Raw genomic sequence first — 22,507 nt, 5'->3', positions numbered from 1 at the left:
ATCACTGATGCTGCCACTCATCTCTTTCCCTGTGTATCCAAGTCCTGGTGGAGGGCGAGACACCCTGCTCTCCCGGGGCCGTGTTAAAGGCACAGGTGGGCCTTGGATGACACTGATTGCAATTAATCTTGTCAAACTCTCGCTTTTGCTCTCTCTCTCTGTCTCTCCTTTTTTTTTCTTTTCTCTTTGCTAAATAAAAACTGGCTGAATTTCCACTGTTGACTTTAAAGCAGTTTGATAAAAGATCATCTCAGTCGGGTGCCAAGATTGTGTATACTACGTATCAGAAAAGGAGATGTTTGTATTTTATATGACTTTGCACCATTTGTCTTAGGAATAAAAGTAGTAGCTAGTGATAATGTTGAGAAGCAGTCCCTTCGTTTTGCAGATACTCTGCTTATATCTTTAAAAATCATGAAGAGGGTTTCTATGTGTTGATCTGTGTGAATGTGTCTGAGTGTGTACGTGTGAGAGAGAGTGCGCGTGTGCAAGAGAAAGTGCGTGCATTATAGAGAAAGGCCTGCGACACCTGAGTCCGGGGACAGCACAGGCAGGCAGGGCCGGCAGGTCTGCCAGCGCTTCGTGTGTAACAGAAAAGGTCAACTTTCTTCACCCTACAGATGCCCACGGTCCCCAGATAGCTCATTTCCGTCAGCATAGTATATACATTTGTAAAATTGGATCCAAGTTGTCAGTGTGAACAGCTTATCTGAAGCCAAGTCAATTATTAGTGAAGTCTGTGCCCTTCTGGCTTTGTCTCCTGGGTGTGTAAATTTGGTTTTCCCTAAACCAGATCTAGTTTTCACCAACAAGGCCTAAATCGGTGCAATCCCAACAGGCCAGTGAAGAAAACAAAGAGGACTGACGCCTGCTCTAACCATGGTTGACCCCACTACACGCTACTTTATTTGCTTTTGGATTTTTGTAATTGTGCTAAAATTTACATAGACAATGTTTGTCTCGTTAACCATTCATAAGCATAAAATTCATGGCATTAAATACATTCACAATGATTGTACCATCCCCACTGTCTACCCAAAGCCTTTTCATTGTCCCCAATGAAAACTCTGTATCCATCAAATAATTCCTCTTCCACCTCTGGCAACCACTGTTAACCCCTGTTCTACTTTCTGTCTCTATGAAGTTGCCTATTCTAGGTACTTCATATAAGCAGAATCGTATAGTATTTGCCCTTCTGCGTCTGGCATATTTCACTCATTTTCAGTGTCCATTCCCGTTGGAGTATGTCAAGAGTTCCCTCCGCTTATGGCTGTGTAATATCCCACCGTGTGTACGAACCACGTTGTGCTTACCCATTCATCTGTCAGCGGACGCTTTGTTTGCTTCCACCTTTTGGCTACTGTGAATAATGCTGCTATGAACATGGTGTTCACTTACCTATGTGAGTCCCTGTTTTCAATTGTTTTCCATAATATCTAGTAGTGAAATTGCTGGTTGTTCTGTATGTAACATCTTGAGAAACTGAGTCGGCTTCTTCTCGTGACTTAGGTTTCAGCATAAAGTATCACCCCTTTGGAAATGCTTTTCCTTGCTGCCTAGTTTAACAGGGCACCTCTACCACCACCATTTACTGACACACTCTATCATATCGCCCTTTTTATCTTCCTGGGGCACTAATTTGATTGCTTCGCTGTATCCACCGTCAGCTCGGACAAAGCCGGACCTTGTCTGTTTTGCTCTTTGCTGCTTCCCTGGCTTCAGAGCAATGCCAGACACACACCAGGCAGCCAGTCCATATTTGTTGATTGAATAACTAATCTGTTCCCTTCTCTTTCAGTATTGGATACAAATGACCGATTTCTACGGAAGATAACCATTGGGCAGGCCAGCACGGAGAAGGGCTATTCCCGGCAGGTAGGTGGCGCCTTCTTCCCGGGACTGTTTCTGTTCTTACTTGTGTTGGTTTCCACTGGTCCAGGGGGTCACTCTCTGCCTCTCTTCTCATCTCCCACTTGCAGTGGCCCGTGGTTCTGCCCCCATTTCAGGCCCTAAGCAGGGCTGGGAGAAGATTAGGAGGCTGGAAGGCTGCAGGGTCTTTCTTGTCATCCTCTTCACGTTTTCAGCTTTGTTTCTGGGAAGAGCCACTCAGCGTGTCCCTTGAACATAAATTCTTGCATAGTTTATTGGAAACCCACGCAGCTAATACCGCATCTGCATAACTGAAAAGTGAAAATCTAAGACAAATTACTCAAATTTCATAAATCAAAAGATGAACACTTAAGTTATGCTTAATAGCACGAGTTTTTGGGTTTTTTTTTTTTAAAGGATAATGGCTCATTACCCAAATGTGGAGAACGTGGAAGAAAAAATATGACATCCACCTTCATTTTAATAGGTCCCTGATGTCGGTCAGTGGCACTTAGGGAATGTAAATTCATTCCACAATTTTTCATCCAGGCACAGTGGGCTTCTAAATTGTTTTTTCTTTTTAATTGGTAATAAACTTGATATTTTACGACAGTTTTAGATTTATGATCTTTATGTTAAGTTTGTATTAGTGAGAAAAGAGCCACTTGTACTGTAATAACCAGTCCTCATACTAAATAGACTTGTAGACCTTTTGAAATATCTTGAATTAAAAAGTGAATGTGGGGATTGGATCAAGAAGAGAAACTGAGCCCATGCACCTCCTCTCCTGCAAATCCTGGAACTCGCACACACAAACAGATATCAAACAGTGTCCAAGTTAGAAAACCAGAGTCCTTGCCATAAAGATTTGGGAAGTTTCTGAAAGAGGAAGATGGAATTGGATCGATGGAGAAAAGGACAGCCCAAAATATGGTGCAAGGATTTTAGGGGTTCTCTAAATTCGGAGGCAATAAATATCCTATTTTTCAGACATAGGAGCGTGCTGGCACACCTCTCAGGGCTAGTGGCTGGGGACAGCTCCCACAGGCTGGTGGATGGACACCTTTCCGGGACACTTGAATCTCAGCCTGGGGACACTGGTGTGGTCCTGAGGCCAGTGAGTGCACAGTGTTCCCCACCAGCCCACAGCACAGTCACAGGGCTGTGTATGTGCTATGCCTCTTGTTTGGCAGGTGTCAGTGAAAAGGGTCCTGTTCAAAGATAGCCAATACATTTTAACCCTTTTTTGAGAAAAGGGCAGCCTTTTGTCATTTGCAAAGAGGGCCTCCTAAGAAGTGGCCCCGGGAGTGGATTCCGTATGGGAGCCATCTCTGGAAATGGGCTGGGGTGGTCAGAAATCATGTCCACAGACAGGTAAAAAGGAGCATCAGAGCCGGGAATCGCCAGATGTTTAAGGAGATACATATCAGGAAGAGTGACACCAAATTCAGTGAAGGGAAACTCACATGCCCAAGGAAAACAACATGGTAGATCAGTGGAGGGAGTCTTTAAGAGGAGTACACTCAGTAGTCTCAGAGGGTTGAAAAAGCTGTCGTATCCAAGGAGAGAGAATTGACTATTTTTTTGAATAGCATGTTAAAATCTTGTAAACTAAATATTGTCACAATAAAAATCCAGTTAATGGGCTGAATAATTGAATAGGCTTAAATGAACTAGAGGGACATCTAAACCAAGGAACTGTCTCAGAACATAGTCCCAAAAGGAAAGCAATAGAAAATCTGAAAGAAAAGCGTAAGAAACATAGAACACACATCAAGAAGTTCTAATAGTCAACTAGGAAGAGTCGCACAAGAAAGTGGCAGAAAATGGAGGGAAGAATGCATTCAAAGAAATGATAAAAGGGAATTTCCTTAACAAGAAGTTTCATATTTAAAAAAAAAACTCTACCAAATGCAGAGCAGAATAAATGAAAAAAAAAACCCTTATACCCAGACCCATTATGTTGAAATTTCAGAACATGAAGCATTAAAAAAAAATTCCTGAGAGCTGCCAGAGAGAAAAGGTCCTTATTACTCACAACGGAATGACTCAGGTTGGCATCACACTTCTCATTGACAAATACCGAATGCTCAGTGACACTGGGGAAATTGATTCAGAGTTGTGAAAGGAAATGATTTTTGAACTTAGAATCTTTAGCAGAAAGAGTAAAACAACAGCAGCAACAATAAAACATGTAGAATAGAAAATATAGAATAAGCTGTCTGGAATAAGTCAAACAGATTAGCAGTTGCCATAGATATGTACTGTCACTGACATAAAATGCAGAATTGATGAAGAAAAGAATGGATAATTTGGTTTAATAAAAAATTAAAATCTTCAGTATAAAAAAGTGATAGAAAACTACCAAGACCAGTAACAGACTAGGAGGGAATATTTGCAACACATATGACAAAGGGTGAATGTGCCAAACATAAAAAGAACTTCCACCCCCGCCTGTAATCCTAGCACTCTGGGAGGCCAAGGTGGGAGGATCATTTGAGCTCAGGAGTTTGAGACCAGCCTGAGCAAGAGCGAGACCCCGTCTCTACTAAAAATAGAAAGAAATTAATTGGACAACTAAAAATATATAGAAAAAATTAGCCGGGCATGGTGGCACATGCCTGTAGTCCCAGCTACTTGGGAGGCTGAGGCAGAAAGATTGCTGGAGCCCAGGAGTTTGAGGTTGCTGTGAGCTAGGCTGACGCCATGGCACTCTAGCCTGGGCAATACAGTGAGACTCTGTCTCAAAAAAGAAAAAAAAGAACTTCCAGAAGTAAATAAAAGTGTTTTTCTCTTAATAAGGCCTTCCCTGGCCACCTTATTTAAAAGTGCAACAGCCTGTCCCCAAACTCCCTCCCTCCTTTCCCTGTTGGACTTAACATCCTTATCACACATTCCTGCTCTTCTTGTTTGGTCTCAGCCTCTCCTCCTAAAGTTCACAAGGACAGAGGGTTTTGCCTTTTTAATTCAATGCTATATTCTCCATGCTTAGAACAGAATTTTGTTACGTAGTAGTACTTGTTGTTCAATAAATATTTGTTGAATAAATGGACAGAATAAGTAAAAGACAATTTTAAGTTCTGTTAAGATACAGAACTTAAATGCCAGCATGAAAAGATATTCACAAGTAATCATAAAACTGCAAATTGAAACAATGAAGTATTATTTACCTAGGAGCTTATCAAAACATAGTTAATGCCAAATGCCAATGAGGTTGCAAGGAAACGGGGACTTTTATGTAGAGTTAGTGGGAGTAGAAATTGGCAAAGCCTTTTGGGATGACAGTTGGTTAGTATTAAAATTTGAAATGACCCAACAATTATAACTTAGAGGCTAAAAATATTTTTTTAAAAAAGAAGAAGAAGAAATATTTGCTTATGTGCAAAAAAATCTATATATCAGGATATTTATTCTAGCATGATTTGTAATGGTGAAAATTTGAAATAATCCAAAGGTCCAGTAGTAGGGATGTCTACATAAATGTGGTACATCCTCTGTACCTCATGGGAGTTGAAAGTAATAAAGTGTCACTCGGTGGAGTGACATAAACAGAGCTCTCATACACACTGTGAAATGGAAAGTTTAAAAAAGAAACTTAAAAATTTGAAGTAAACATAGATAGTATAATCCTGTTTAAGAAGAAGCCAGCATACATGCTCATGTATGTATATAAGCAGCTATAATGGAAATTGGAAAGGTGTACACCAAGTGTTGCCTCTGGAAAGAGGATTGGGAACGAAATGGGGTAGTGAGGAAGGCCTTTCACCTTTTCTCTGCATATTTTCTACTGTTCAGTGGTGAGATGGAAGATGAACAATGGCCTTGATTTCAATGCCTACTGTGCGCCTTCTATTGATAGGTCTGTTGCATACATGAACACATTTACTTTGTAAATCTGATGTACGAATGAGAAAATTGAGGATGTTATGGTAAGCAACTTGCGCAACGTTATATCTCATATTGCTTTATTTGTACATATTTTTAAATAAAAAGAGATCCTTTTATATTTAAGAGCTTTAACTGCTTTTTTTTTAACTGTAAGATTCTAGTAAGGACATCTTTTTATGTCAATAAATGTGGATCTGAAATCTATGTCATCATTTTTAATGGCTGCATTGTGTCTCATCTTATGCATGTACCATAATTGATTCAACCAGTTCCCTGTTATGGACTTGTAGAGTATTTGCAGTATTGGGCTATCACAAATAAGTTGTAGTAAATATACACACGTATCTGTATGTATACTTCTGATAATATCCTTAGAACAAATTCCTTCTAGATGTATAATTATAGAGTCAAAGAAGATGCAAATTTCAAATGTCGACATATATTTTCACATTACCTTTCAGAAGAGTTATATCAATTTACATCCTTGCCAACATTGCATATTGACCTTTGGTTAAATTTATGCTAATCTGATAAATAATAAAAATAATCTCATTTGCACTTTTATATAATTTTGATATATTTTATTTGCAAAACAGAAATGAGCAGCCCTCTACTACACACAAGATTCAGTCAGTAAAATGAATACAATCATATCTCACTTGACCCAATTTATTTCATCTCTGATGCTCAATATGCAAAATTTTGAAATTGTACTAATTACAAATGAAGAACTTGAATATATATTATAAATTATACTTACTTACCCAGATAATATTCCAGGAATATTTCTAGTCTCATGTTTTGTACAGAAAATCTCAGTTTTCTTTAGTCATTTTCTTATATGCTCTGTTTAGAATGGAATAGTGGTATAAAGAAATCTAAATTTCATACAGTGAAAAATCACTTATGTTTGGAATGAGTTATATGGAGAATATAATAATTGAATATAGTCGTATTTGATTTGCAGGTAATATTTTTTCACTAAATCAATGACTAATGCAATCTCAACCAGGAAGTAGCCAGAAAGCTCCTTATTTCCTTCATTTCCTCACTTGTCAGGGACGGAAATGGATAATAAAATGTCTCACAAGGTGATCCCACCAGCGCACAGCCATTCCCTCTCTGCGCAAACTTGAACTTGTCTGGCTCACGCTCCCCTCGGGAAGGGGAGAATTGAGCTGGAGTGTAATGAGGTGGTTCTGTCCAGAGAAACTTTCCTAGTGGCTGAATTACGATGAGCAGGAAGTACACTTCACTTGTATCCCTTCTAGTTCCTGTTGGACTTTGTACAACCTGGAGTCAGAGCCAAGAGGGGGAATAGGAAGTCCTGGGAACGTTGTGTAAAAAGTGGCTTTCACTGCTGAATGCCTCAGGCTCTGATGTGGCCATACCTCACGGTAGCAGAAAGTTGAATCTGTGCCACCATTTCACTGCAGGTGCCCTCACTGCTGTGCCCTCATTGCCGTGTTGAGGTCTAGCTCCGGGAAACTGGCCTCAGACGCAGGAAACCAGCATCATCTTTCACCGTCTCTCCTCCTATCCCTGCTGGACGGACAAATGCAGCCCCCTTGACAGCCCAGTTACTAAGAGCAGAGGTGGTCGCTAGGCTATTTATTACTTTGTTACCGTGTACTGAGTGCCTACTGGGTGTCGAGCTCTGTGCTGGGAATTCGGAAGTCAGCCGCCCATTCTGGTCGCTTCCTTCATGGCACTTACAGTCCAGTGATGGAGACACACACTAGACAGATAATGACATTAATAATCACTCCCCCTCCTTCCACCCCCGGGCCTGTGATCACTTCAGTGCTGACATCTGGCTCCGTGTGGGACGGCCATGCCCCCGGTGCAGAACTGACCACTACCTGTGCTTGGCTGGTGCAGGCGCAGTTCGACATCGCGGTGGCCAGCGAGATCATGGCAGTGCTGGCCCTGACGGACAGCCTCACAGACATGAAGTTGCGGCTGGGAAGGATGGTGGTGGCCAGTGACAAAAGCGGGCAGCCTGTGACAGCAGAAGATTTGGTGAGTATGTCCAACCAGAATCCCCAGGGAGCACACTGTCCTTGTTCTTTCATAACCAGAAGAAGGAAGGTTTTCTTCCTTTTATTAGAGTGTATAATTGGGATCCAGAGAATTTCTGTGCACACATTTCTTTCCTCTGAAGCCTGTTTGTCTTATACCTTCCCAATGTTCTCATGGGCACTTATGGTATGCTAATGTCTGGCTGCAACCAAAACATGTGAAATTTATTTTATGAGATTTCCACCATCCTTGCCAATGCTGATCTCTGCCTCTGCTTGGGCTGGGGTGGTGCCATCCCCTGCAGTTGGTGGCCTTTTAAAAATACGCAACCTATGCTTGCTTGAAAAAATTGAGGGCAAATCACCTTTCTGAGGAATAGAAGTAAGTGGCTCTACCTTCATTAATGGAAAGATAAAGTTAAAATTGGCACATTTTTGGCACCAGCCTGGCTTATTATTTAATTTTGTGCTTTAGATTTGGGTATCGCATTTTAAAAACCAATCTCTGCCTCAGTCGGTCTTACTCTTCTAGCTGCCTTTTGAATGGCATGTTGTTTTCTATAAAGCTTTCATGGCATACCACTGCCTTTAGTGCTTATTCTAATTTGGCATGCTAATCTTTTTTTCTTCTTCTTTGTAATAACAACCTTTACTATTAAACCTCGCTTCCTCACTTGTGCCGTAGCTGTTTCATTTGCTTGTGCATGTTTATAAGTGCTTGGGTATGACATAAGCATCTTTTTTTTTGCCTCCTGTTGGGGAATTGAACACCAGTCTCCTGTGTGACAAGTGGGGGTACTATAACGTTACTCTAAATTTAAGCTCACTTTCCCACATATTGGGTCCCATACACTAATGGAATTTAAAGTGCACACTGATGATTGAAAAACAGTTGTGTGTCATCCTCGTGCAGCGGCCGTGCTAATCTTCTCTGCATCCATCCAATTTTAGTATGTGCTGCAGAAGTGAGCACTGAAAAACAATTGTGAATGGAGAAAGGCAACGTAATATTTGATTAATTCCAAGGGCTTAGGATGTATTTTGAATTTTTTTTCAAAGCTTCCTAATTATTTTTTTCTGCTTTTGAAGAAATGAATCCAACTGACTCATCTTATAGATCTTATCAAGTAAATTACATAGATATGTTTATGTCAGCATCTCTATGGGATACATAATATAAAGCTTAAAGAGAAAAGCCAAATTCAGGTTGCTGTAAAAGTGATGCTTTTTTAAAATCACCAAAATCTCAGTATTTCTATCTAAACTAACATATTACAGTTTCTGCATAAATAAATTTCTCTGCAGCCTATTAATCTTAGGTAGCAATAAAGAAATACATGTCAGGAGTAGTTTTGAAACTTACTCCTCAGGGCCAGGAGCAGTGGCTTACAGCTATAATCCAAGCACTTTGGGAAGCTGAGGCAGGAGGATCTCTTGAGGCCAGGAGTTTAAGACCAGCCTGGGCAACACAGGGAGGCCCTGTCTCTACAAAAAAAGAAAAAAAAAAATTAGCTGGGCATAGTGGTGCACGCCTATAGTCCTGGCTACTTGGGAGGCTGAGGCGGGAAGATCACTTGAGCCCAGGGTTGGATGCTGCAATGAGCTATGATCAGGCCACCACACTACAGCTTGGATGACAGAGTGAGATTCTCTTAAAGTAAAAAAGAGAGAGACAGAGAAAGGGAGAAAGAAAGAAGAAAGGAAGAGTTATTTTGTACAGTAAGGTGGATTTCAGTTAGATGGGAAGAATAAGTTCAAGAGATCTATTGTACAAGGAAGGAAAGAAGAAAATGGATTGGATGTTCTTATAAATCATAAATGATTAAATATGAAAATATAAATTGATCACATGAGAGAAACATTTGAGATTGTTGGGGATAGGAATAAAGGGAGAAAGTAATGCACTTCGGGGTGAAGAAGATTCTCCATATTCTGCCACCTCACCTGTTAGACCTAACGCCTGCCATGTTTTCTGATATCAGGTGCAGCAGGGAATAGTACCCTTTAAAACGTTTTTTCCAGAGCTATATTCACAGGCATTTGCTCATTGGAAGACTTAACATAGTCTTCCAATAACTAATTTGTTGAAAACATCAAGACACCACCCAGGGCCTTTAGCAAACAAGAAGGGATTAAAAAAGAAAGAAAGAAAGAAAACAAAGTGAATAATGGCATCACATTTATAAACAAAAGAAAACAACCTATAGCCTTGTGGCATTCTTCGGCACACTTTTTGCTGTAATTCTCAGGCTTCATTCCTGTTCTCTCTACGTTTTCTTTTCTTTTCCAGGACTGGAGAAAGAGGACTTAAAGGGAACTCAACCCAGGGCTTCCTAGGACCGGCAGGGGGCTGCCTTATTTTATGTATAAGTGGCATCAGCTTCACTGTAGGGAGAGAGAGCATGAAGCCTACCAAATGCAGTTTTTTGAGTGCCTTCTTTATCTGCAGGATAAAAGGTTTAAAGAGAGTGGGAAACAAGAATGGGTGCCTTTAGATTTTTCCCTTTACCTCTCTGCATTCCTGCTTTGTAAATAGCCTTGTTTCGGTTCTTCATCTTATTTCTTTGGGCAAGAGTAAAGCCTCTGGTAATGAAAATATAATGTGCGTAAATTACCAGAGAACACTTTTTGGTGGATGAAAGATCGGTTTTCTGGCGAGCCTCTTAAACACCATCAAGGAAGGTTTTGAGGAAGGACAAGGTCTGCTACTTCCCCAGTGCCCTGCACATCTTAGAACAGCTGACATGATGAGATGAACGAGGCAAAGCGCTGTCACCTGGGCCAAGAGGTGCCTGCGGGACACCCAACGAGGAAGCAGGCTGGAGAAAAACAGCCAAGGGAGGATCTTTTGTCAGGAATCTAAATGTTTTTCTCTCTCCTGTAGGGAGTGACGGGTGCTTTGACAGTTTTGATGAAAGATGCAATAAAACCAACTCTGATGCAGACCCTCGAAGTAAGTGGTTTTCTTTTCATAGTCACCTTTTATAGAGTTAGTGTTAATTAAATTGCTTTTGTGTTCCCACAGAACAGGAGCATTTCCAGCCAATGAGGCAGGCAGCAGGATGCTTGAGAATAAACTCTTGGTCAACCCCCAAAAACTTAAACATGTATTCATAGATTCTTTGATATGGTCCATATCTTGGCTTAATTGACCCAAGTAGAAACTTAGTATCTGTCTAATATTTTTGTAGGTTGTACAGCCACGTTTACATTATGTTTTCTATTTTGCATTTTTTTTTCTTAATCTCTCAATCATTAAGTTTTGGATTTTTCGTTTTTTTATTTTTGTTCCCAAGCAATACACAGTAAATGCTAAGAAATGTTTTCCAGGAAAGTATGCTGTACTCCACTCTTGTAAGAACATTGGTTTTGTGCATGACTTGCCCTGCTCTTGTCTTTATTGAACTTAAATTTTTTTTGTCAAATTATCTCTATTTTAATCCAGTTTTCTCGTCACTAGTCACATGTATTTGATTTAGTAATTGTCCGATTTCTTCCTCCTGGCTGAGACCCCCAGCATTTGGGCCCAAACAGTGTCTGGATCAGGTTGAGCAAAGAGACACATGGAAGAGAGGGGAGGGGGTTGAGGAGACGGTGTTGTCTGGGGTTATAGCATTTGCCAGTTTCTTTTTTGGGCCACTAACATATTTCTCACTCTGAAAGTCTAATTTGCATTAATGAATGAATTAGTAGATGGGGTTGCCCCGACCAGTTCTTGTTGTTCTCCAAGTGTTTATGCCTATCTTTCATTTAATGTATAGGCTGTTTTAAGATGACTTTAAAAGATAATGGGCCTGTTTAAAAAATAAAACAGCCTTCAGTTAAAATATTTGCATGCATGACTTCTGCTACTTTGATCCTGTGTAGTCACTGTGGATTTACATAGCTAATCGGTGACTAGGAATCAAATCTACGTTAGAGGGTAATGTAAAAATCATTGATTAGTTTGCGGATCGTGCTTCAGTGCTCCTATTTGAAGACCTTTGATTGTCAGTCCCCTGGGAGGTCATCACAGGCCGCATCTCAGCAGGTTGTGGGAGACCGGTAGTTCCCCATCCTGGCTGCACTTGGGAAGATGTAAGGATACTGACGGGTGACAGGCTCCACCCCCAACCCAGTGAGCCAGAATGTCTGGGGGTCGGGCCTGGGTGCCCTAGGTGATTCTTGTGTACAGCCAGGCTGAGCACCCTGTAGAAGACTTAATCAAGACAAGAAAGCTATGAGAGGTCTTCACATTTTCCCATGGGCTAGCCGTGTGCAGTGCTGACAGAAACACTATGTGCTAGAGCGTGCTGTCCAATATGGTAACACTGGCCACACATGGTTATTTCAATCCAAATTAATTAAATTTAAATAAAAGGTAAGATTCAGTTCTTCATTTTAGCCACCTTTCCATTTATGCATTTATTTATTAGAAAATGTTTTTACTAGCCACATTTTAAGTGCTCAGTAGCCACATGTGGCTGGTGGCTATGGTATCGGACAGTGCAGATAGAGACCGTTTCTAGCATTGCAGAAATTTCTTTTGGACAGTGTTCTTTTGCTAGTAAGCAAACGTATAATTGAAATATTAATCTTATTTAATGTTTAAATGTTTAAGGATATAAGTTCTTTTCTCTTTTAATTAAAATGTTGCCGAGGGTGTGGTTATCCCAGGAACAGTGATGTGTCTGTGCTGATTCAGCCACACGCTGTCACCTGTCCCCCCGGAGTCCAGGGCATGGTGCTTCTCAGACAGATGGCCTTGGTGAGGGTTGCAGTGTGAAGAGGAGGGAAGCCAGCTGCCCGTCCAGGGTTGGAGCCTGTGACCTTGTCTGTGTTCAACTTTTACACTTGCCTCTAGCCTACCGCAGGCAGCTACATGCTGGAACTGGTGAGATTAGGAGGTTATGGAGACTTTACGTTCTTTTTAAAAATATTTTCTTCAGAGCACTTAAAAGATTTATCTAGATAGAGGTGGGAAGTTCTAGATGGTAAGAAAGAGATATAGCCACTAAACATACATAATATATATCCACCAACATGTCTACCTGGGTTTTATGGTCCTCAGTTTATTATGGGGTTTATTTCCACATCCATGTGTACAAACATATCAGAGCCTTGTATTATTCTCCCTCTTGAGGACTGTGGAGGAGAAGTAAATAGAGAACTCAACATAGTGGCTTTGATAAACTCTATCTTTTTCGTTTTCAGCGATGACTTTTCTTACACTTCTTTCTGCCTGCTTTTGTTCAGCTTTCTCATCTTTGAAATATGGTCAGCTAACAGCCCACTGTGGTTCCTGGGAATTTTCCACAGCTCCTGGCCCCCCAGGCCCCACAGTGCTCCCTGCCCTCCCCATGTCGCTGCAAGGGCAGCCTGTATTTTCACAGGTGGAGCCGAGGCCTCGTGTACAGACCCCAGTGGCCCTGGCTGGGCTCTGAATAAAACCTGGACATTTTAACGCATGTGGATAAATTCTTCTCGGGTAGGGTTAAGGTCTATTACCAATAAAGGAAAAGGGAAAAGTGTAGAAGTGGGATTAAAATGAATATATAGACAGATTTTGCTTAAAGAATTAACATCTGTAGCTTTTGATGGTTCTCTTAAATTGGTTTCTTTTGTCCTTTTGATTAATAAGAATTACTCCAACATACTACTATGAGTGAAATTTTTCTTTGCTTTTGTTATCTTAATAGTTACCAGATTTCTAACTTGGAAGGCAATTAAACAATGAGAAAGACTTAGAACTTATGAAAATCAAAGCAGCAACTTTCTTACTAAAATAAAAACAGTCTATAAACTTAACTATTATGTAGTTGACCTTCCATGACATCCACAATTTATTAATTGTCTTGATTTTTATGCTTACTTTTGATTTTCTTGAATCGACTAATTTCTTAATTAAAAATAAATAAATACACCTCTTAGCCCATCAAAGTCTAATTCCATTCTTTTCAAAAATATAATGCAGAGCAAAATGAAATTAGGTAAATAGTTTATTTCCTGGTCACTGAAGCAGCTAATACCATGGCTTATGAAAATTATAGAAGGAAAGGACTGTAATTCTTATAGCTCTTTCTCACTGGCTCATCATTAAGTGTAGAGTGATACTGTTCTAGAATATATAGGGAATTTATTCCTTTGATCCAGTCAGGGTGTTTTAACTCTCTTAAAGATTTTGTGCATTAAATATATGGTATTAATGAAAGCAGAGTGACTTGGATGAGTCTTTAAATACCCTACACTCCTTCCCACCTTGTTTGACACAAATCGATCTCGGTTTCTGTGCTTCCATGTGTCTTCTGGGATTTTGACTTGTTCCTCTGCTTCTGTAGGGGACACCTGTATTTGTGCACGCTGGCCCCTTTGCCAACATTGCTCATGGCAACTCTTCAGTGTTGGCTGATAAAATTGCCCTGAAACTGGTTGGTGAAGAAGGATTTGTGGGTAAGTCATTTCTTTTAATTCAGTTGTTGCAGAATATTGAAGAAATTGAAAAAATGATGACTGAACTAAAGTGATATCCATACTGACATGAAACGCATTCTTTTAGACCCCCCTCTCTTGGATGGTCTCGTTATTGGAAAAGCCCTAAGGTCTGATCTATATTAGTGAACTTAATGTTGTGGTTGAACCGTAGATTCTAATGTTGGGTACATATGGGTTTGAATATAAGCTCTGACACTTTGCAGCTGAGTGACCTTGGACACATTTTAATTACTACTGGGCCTCAGTTTTCTCATGTGTAAAATTGTGATTACAATATTGTATCAAACCTTATAGGGTTATCATGAAAACTAAATGAGATTATTTAGTCACTCAGCAAGCATTTCTTGAGAACCTACCATATACAAGGCATGCTACTGAGATCTAGGGATACAGCAGTAAGTAAAACAGACCTAGCCCAGTTGGGCTGTTATGTGTGCCTGTTGTTCCAGCTACTCTGGGGGCTGAGGCAGGAGGATTGCTTGAGCCCAGAGTTCAAGTCTAGCCTGGGCAACATATGGAGACCTCATCTCTATTTAAAAAAAAATTGAAAACAAAGAAGTAGACCTAGTCCCTGCCCTCATGGAGTATACTATCTAATGGTATATATAGTTTAATAAGAGAAAGTGTTCATTAAATGTTAGCCATTGTTACTCTCATTGTGTAGTACTAATAACTTGAAATGAAATCAGGTTTCTCCTTGTTTTTGTGAACTAATGGAGGTGAGATTCCCAACCAATAGACCCCAAAGTTTTAATTGGTAGGACTTTACACCTTTTGCTCCTGTCGAGCTCTTTGTAGAACCCGCTCCTCTTTGGCTTCTCTTGCATGTTCCAACCAGAGAGAAGGGGCAACCGACATAGAGTCTGCTTAGTCCTTGCCACCCCCAGCCTCACCCACAATATTAAGGCTTCAAGGAAACAAGCAACAAAAAACCCAAAGCACAGGCATTCACAGAAGAACACCTTAATTTGGCACTTGAGGGATTATGTTGGGAGATTTCACATGCTAACAGATAAATCCTATTAAATACATGTATGCCTGTAATCAGGGGCCGCAATGTCTTCTTTCGCACTTACCAGCAGCCTCGGATCAAACTCAGAAGTGAGTTATATTTTCTAGAAAAGAGTGTGCTGCAGAAGTGAACTTAGCCCTGCACTTTTATGCTTAGACATCACAAAGTTCATTCAGGGTTATTGAGACTCTTAAAAATTCCTTATAGACAGATAGTCAGGATCAAATGAGGATTTATGTAGTTTATTCCCCAAAGGTCTGCATTCTCCAGCTCTCATGTACTTTGCTGCTTCAGTACCAAATCCACTACGAGAGCAGCTAGACGTGCTGTCTAAGTATTTGCTCAATTGATCGCTGCATAATTGTAGAGCTAATGGACAAGGAGGCTGGGTCAGGACAGACACTGAAAAGTTGGGTACATAAGTGAAGTGGTGGTTCTGATATATCAACTCTGCGAATAGAGGAGCTTCTAAAGGAAGGCACTCTGTTTTATGCTGACAGAGCTCTCAGCCTCTATAGCTATCCTTACTTTGTCAAACGCATATTTATAGAATATGTGTTATCATGGCAAAATATTTTTAAAGGTATAAGCTGATGATGTATGCAAAATAAACTCGATCTTTATGTGACCTTGGATAAGCCATTAGTCTCTCTGGGTGTGGTCCTTACAGACATTCTCATCTGGAAAATGGTAAGTTGGACCACATGAGGAGCTGGATTTGGAAGGGTAGCCATGGATCTAGACTTAGAAGCTGTGGGATCAGAGCCCTAACTGGTAGTGTGACCTGAAGCAAGTTTCTTAATTTCTCTAGGGCTTGATTTCCTCTTTTGATAAAAGAACACCTATGTGACAGTATTTAAATGAGTAGTATCAAATGAGAACGTGCTTGGTACAGCATAGAGAACCATGCACATGTCAGCAATTATGCTAATTATTCCCATGATCCTTTCCAGTCTAAGGGGCTGTGAGTGGGGCGATTTCCGTGACAATGAAATCTGTCTACCGCTGGATGGATTAGAGGTTTTGACTCAACTCCTTTCAAGTCGTATAACCTTAGGCAGGTTAACCCTTCTCTGCCTCAGTTTCCTTACCTGGAAAATAGAGCTTTTGAAAGGACTTGAGACCTGGCGAGACGTGGTAACTCCACTGTTGATATATGGCTAATGAAGGATAAATTTCCTTTTTTTAATTCAGTGTATTTTTTTTGATCATGACTTTATTTTTTAATTGTTTTAAAATACACATAAAATTTACCATCTTAACTATTTGTCAGTGCACGGTTCAGTATGTTCATTTTGTCTTGCAGCCAACCTCCAGAACTCTTCTCATCTTGCAAAAGCCCAAATCCTATGCCCATTAAACAGTCCCCATTGCCCCCCTGGCAACCACCGTTCTGCTTTCTGTCTCTACGAATTTTACTCCTTTAGGTGTGTGTACCCCATGCGAGTGCAATCACACAGTATTTGTCCCTCTGTGACTGACTTATTTCAAATAGCACAATGTCCTCAAGGTTCATCCATGAAGCAGGTGTCAGAATTTCCTTCCATTTTAAGGCTAAATAACATTTCATTGTATGCCTAAACCATGCTTCATTTATCCATTCATCCATCGGTAGACATTTGAGTTGCTTCTACCTTTTGTCTATTGTGAATAATGTTGCTATGAACATAGGTGTACAAATATCTCCTTTTATGTTACTTTTAATGTATAAAAGTCATACTCTATTGTGCACAAATATGTGACAATGACTGATATACATAAATATGTACAGACCATAGGACTGTGGCCCCTGTAGCGTTAAGCTCTCACGAAGGTGCTGTATGGATGCTGTAGCTCCATTTGAATGTTGACGGCAAAGCCAGCGTACTGGACAGCGGGGATAGGGAGCAGCCAGGAGATGACATTCTTCCTCCCGTCACCTGCCTCAGCCTGTTCCTCGGGGCTGTTCATTCCCTGCCCTGGGTGAAGTTTATAGTAGCTCCCTCCCTCTCGTTCTCAGTTAATATCTGATCCCTCTAAAATATATTTTTTTTAGTTCCTTGGGATACTTTCAGTCACAAGAATAGCCCCCTTTTAATAAAAAATGTATGTCTAGTCTACATAAAAATCAAAAACTTCAAATTTCATTCAGCTTTGAGCTCCTCACCTCCCCCACCTTGGGCCTCCTCTGGCCAATGATGGGAAGGGGACCGTGGCTTCTTCTCTGTCAACCTAGTCTTGCACTTAGGCTGGCCCGGCCCCCCCCATGGGGTTGAAGCTTTGGTGTGTGTAGGTGACCTTGGAGCCTCTTACGGCTGAAGTCCTCACATGCTTGGCAGAAGCATCTGGGCGGTATCACTGTTAGACAATCCTACTGCCGGTTCCACACCTGGTCTCTAGGCACCACCAACCTTTGACCTCTGGCAGGGGACATGTATTGAGCCATTCCAGCTGGTCTTCTGAAGCCTTGCTCACTGGCTTGAGAAAAGAGGGAAGTAGCTCTGAACCCTTCCCACAGGGTGGTGGGAAGGGAGTTGGATTTGGCCCACCCTAACTTTCTTTGAAGAAATCCTTCCCCGGGTTCTAATGTTTTGAAACCTCAAGGTGATCATTGGGCTAACGGATACAAAATCTATTTTCAGACAGCTTCTTTGCAAATCCTGCTGGGTCGGCCAGCATCATTCATTGGCATGTAAGCAATCCACACTGTTTTGTGGCCTGAAACAAAAGTGTGACAAAAAGAACTACATTTTAACATCCTTCTCCAGAAGTTAGATGCAATAGGCATAAGGTTTACCTGAAGTCTAAGGAAGAATTTATGCTTATAAAAACCGTTGTTTGTAGGAGACTGTCTTTATCACCTCATACTAGGGAAGGACCTCTTAAAATATAAAAGTTCAAACCCGAGAGAGAAAAAGATTGATAATTTGGGCTACATTAAAAAGCAAACTGGGTTTGATAAAAGACACAAGGTTAAAAGACAAGTGACAGATTGGGAGAAAACATTTGCAAAGGTAATAGACAAATCACTGGCATTCAGAATATATAAAACACCAAGGACTGCAGACTGATAAATCAGAGAAAGATGAATCATTCAGTCAAAAAACAGGCAAAGGATTTTAAAAAGTAATTCTCAGAAAAAGAGCAAAAAGAGGTTTCAGATGACCTGTCTACAGCAGATGGTCACATTTTACAAAGAATTTCCAGGTAAGACTGAAAATGAGCACATGATCTGCCAATTTCATTTCTATGTATACCCTGGAAGAAAAGGAATTGAAAATAGACGAAAGTTCTTTGAAATAATTTACTTCACGACACACTTACTGTGCTACTGCTCTGTGTCAGGAAGCTGGGAATCAAAGACAAGTAAGACAGTACAGATTACTCCCCAGTAATCTGTAATGTCGGAGCCAACAAACTCAGTGGTGAGTACAGTGCACTGAGAGATTAAGTATTATATTGATTAACTAAGAACCTTGAGAGATGGTGGGCATCACTTAGATAGAATTTTCTTCGTATTACTGGTGTTGCTGAAGTACATTTCGTCTGATATTTCGTTCTTACAAAAAGCAAACACAGGCCGGGCGGGTGGCTCACGCCTGTAATCCTAGCACTCTGGGAGGCCGAGGCGGGTGGATTGTTTGAGCTCAGGAGTTTGAAACCAGCCTGAGCAAGAGCGAGACCCCGTCTCTACTAAAAATAGAAAGAAATTAATTGGACAGCTAAAAATATATAGAAAAAATTAGCCGGGCATGGTGGCGCATGCCTGTAGTCCCAGCTACTCAGGAGGCTGAGGCAGAAGGATCACTTGAGCCCAGGAGTTTGAGGTTGCTGTGAGCTAGGCTGACGCTAGGGCACTCTAGCCGGGGCAACACAGCGAGACTCTGTCTCAAAAAAAAAAAAAAAAAAAAGCAAGGAAGGGTTATTTTGTCTACTGTGAGTAATTTGTCATAGATAATGGAATCAATAGCCCATTTAGACTTAAAATAGAGTGATGTTTATTTAATTAATTGCATGAATTTGTCATACTAGAGCAAAACACTTTATGAGAATTTTTGAAAAAGTGCTGTGATCACCAGGATGGCTGTTTCTCCCATTACTCAACAGTCCTCATGGGAGCCCACCTAACTTCCATTTACTGCTGTAAAGGCAAACATTTATTTGGCATCAAGCCCTAACCATGTTATTTAAAAAAAAGAAAAGAAAGAAAGGAAAAAACAATATTGAGTTCCTGTTTGCTTTTTTTTTTTATCTCATATATAAACTATGTGTAGGGATTTCAAAGTTACACATGAACTTTGGATTTTTAAAATTTGTTTTCTGTTCTCTTAGTTGGTTTTGATTCCAGTTTTCAGATAAAGACCTGCCCTTTGCTGGGGAGTGTAGTGAACACTTACATTCTTACAGCCAGGGGTCCTTAACAGAGGGTCACCAGCCAGCAGGGGATCTATGGATAGACTCAGATCTACAAACCCCCCTAGTAATTAAATACAGACTTATACATATGGGTATATATGCCTTAAAAAAAAAAATTGGAGAGAGTCTTTACAATTCTCATTAAATTCTCAAAGAGGACCATGGCTCAAGAAGGATAGAGATGTGTGGGTGTCCATCTCATAGCCTCGTGGCTGTTGTTGAACCTTCTTCACTGCACTGTGACCTCTGCTCAGGTGGTGCTCGAGGTCCATCCAGGTCGCTCTCTGTAGAGAGTTACACAGGTGCTTCCTGGGTACATGAGCAGAAACACACTCGCAGCAGAAGAGAAATACAAGACCGCTACGCAATTAAAACATGCAATGATCCTGGCCTCCAACATTTCAGGATTAGGATTTAGAGATCCGAACGAATAGCCATCACAGTTCCAAGACAAACTGAGTAGGACTGGGAAACAAAGCCTGGCTAATATTTTCATTATAAACTCCCCCATCTTCTGAGCCATTCCGGAGCGTCAGACCTGCGCCGAGGCTGTTGTATACATTCTCACATAATCTTTACAACAGTTTCATGGGGTCAGTGTTATTATCCTCGTCCTACAGACTATGTGGCGGGAGCTTAGCAAGATTATGACACCTGTCCACAATCGTCCAGACAGTGAGTGACAGAAGGTGTTGCCTGAGGGCGCCTCTGGCCAAAGCCTGTGGATGGTCAGTGGGCTCTTCTGCCTTCGGGGATTTTCTCAACTCTGTTTACCTGGCTCCCGCCCAGTCCCATTAAAAACCAGTTTCAGATGACCTGTCTATGGCAGATGGTCACACTTTACAAAGAATACCAATATAATTATATTGTGCCAATGTATCATAATACGTGCTGACAGTGATGGATTGCTTTTGTTTTATTTTGTTTTGTTCTGTTTTCCTTTTCTTCCTCCTACTTATAACATTTCTTCCTCCCTAGTAGATTGCTGATCAAAGGTGATTTCATTGAGTCCCACTCTGTCTTCCTGCTGCTCCCCTCAGCCCATGTCCTTTGGGGACAGTTTTAAATCTTTCTTCTTGGGCTTCAGAGGTCTCTGCTGGTGGCTACACCCAGCTACTGGCTTGTTCTCCGTTTCCATTTTTATTGCTATGAAATTTAAATATTCCTTCGTTTTGGTAGAAGAAAACCAGGCCAAACTAAACATTCCTATGATTTCATCCACCCTTAAAAAAAAATCTGACGTTGAGTGGTCCTCGGGCTTCTAAGCGTTAGCTCTCCCGGGCCGCACCCTGTGTACGTTATTTAAAAACCCCGATCCCAGCCTAGGCTCCGCTTCTGTTATGATACTCCCAATTCCCTCTGCAGTGACCATATTCATAATTCAGTCAAGGATAAGAAGTGCCGGATTATTGGAGACCCTGGCCAAAGGTCATGTGCTAACTCAGGAAATCCTGGGTAGTGTTTTTTAACCCCTGTATTCAAGAAAGCCTAACTCTGAGGGGAGGTTGTTTTATGTTGTTCCTGGAGTTCTGATTTCTTTTATGTTGCTTGGTGCTGAATCTCATTCCTCCCTCACTATCTGGACCGGCCTTTGCCTCACCTCACCTTTCTCTTCTCCTGTTTTTATATAAAGGAGCCCTCTTTTCTTTCAACAGCTGCTCCCCTGCCCTTGGGGAAAAAAAAATGAAAAAGTAAAATGTTCTCGGTATGCACTATATGGGAAAATGTGCAAATTAATAAACACCCATGTTCCCATCACTCAGCTTCACCAGAACCTTCAGTTATTGCTGTATGTGCTTTTGTTTTTTTAAAAAAAAATCAGACTTTGGGGACAATTGAAATTCCTGTGAATCTCTCCTTGATCTCACTCTTTTTCTGCTTCTCTAGAGGGGAGCACTCTTGTGATTAGGGTTACCATTTCTGGGGGTGTGTTCAGACTATTACCACATATGTGTGTGTCCCGGAGGTTCCCAGATCTTCTCTGTTCACGACACTCCTGCTGGATGGCTCTGCGGTGTTGTTCATGGCAGCCCAGGCTGAAAGAAATACCTAACGCTTCCATTTATTAAGTAGTTAGGTCCAAACAGCTGAATGGGTGTTTATGCCCTTAAAATTTAGTAGCTGTCTGAGAACATAATATACAGGAATTCAAAGGAAAAAATAATATTGTTAATATTTTGTTCTTAAATAACTACCATACATTATTAATGAGATGCGTGTCCTTGTTGGGCACTGAACACCTTCTCAACCTTTGTAACCAGTCGACACGTCCAACCTCATTTCCCGTTCCGCGTCAGTTTTCACGCGGACTTCGCTTTTTACTGAGGCACCTGCCAAAAATTTTGCTTTGCAAATATATGATGTCATTGAAAGGAATGTAAAGCACTGTTGTTGAAACGGTGAACGACCTCAAACTAGCAGTATGGTTTGCAGTGTCCAGCAGATGTCAGGTGTTACCATGTTTCCCTCAAAAATTGAAAATATCCCATGGCTCCTGGGAGTTTACTGCCACGCTTCACGGCGACTGAGTGTGTATTTGGGAATCACAGATGTATAGCTTTTTTTTTTGTATTTTTTATGTGTTTTCAAATTTTCTATATTAATAAATGTTACTGTCTGCATTGTTTTATAACAGGGGTCAGCAAATTTTTCCTGTAAAGGGCAAAATGATAAATATTTTAGGCTTTGTGGGTTATAGAGTCTCTGTCAGAAATATTCAATTTAAAAGGCAGCGATTGGCACAACGTAAACTCGTAAACTAGCCAATGTTTATGAATGAGTGTGGCTGTGTTCTAATAGATTTTATTTATAGACCCTGACATTTGAATTCCATGTAATTGTCATGTGTGAT

General features: G+C 40.8%; 1 protein-coding gene across 1 annotated transcript in view; it reads left to right on the top strand.

Annotated features, from left to right (window-relative positions):
* The window catches only part of MTHFD1L (methylenetetrahydrofolate dehydrogenase (NADP+ dependent) 1-like), a 213,743-nt gene that overhangs the window by 68,525 nt on the left and 122,711 nt on the right, over positions 1 to 22,507 (top strand). The window contains exons 17-20 of the mRNA XM_012655557.1: positions 1,799 to 1,875; positions 7,639 to 7,779; positions 10,663 to 10,731; positions 14,096 to 14,207. Of these exons, the coding sequence (XP_012511011.1) occupies positions 1,799 to 1,875; positions 7,639 to 7,779; positions 10,663 to 10,731; positions 14,096 to 14,207 (399 nt within the window). The remainder of the gene's footprint in view (positions 1 to 1,798; positions 1,876 to 7,638; positions 7,780 to 10,662; positions 10,732 to 14,095; positions 14,208 to 22,507) is intronic.

This window comes from Propithecus coquereli, unplaced genomic scaffold (genome assembly GCF_000956105.1).
Source record: "Propithecus coquereli isolate 6110/MARCELLA unplaced genomic scaffold, Pcoq_1.0 Scaffold48, whole genome shotgun sequence".
Lineage (NCBI taxonomy): Eukaryota > Metazoa > Chordata > Mammalia > Primates > Indriidae > Propithecus > Propithecus coquereli.
This window is presented reverse-complemented; position numbering and strand designations above follow the sequence as displayed.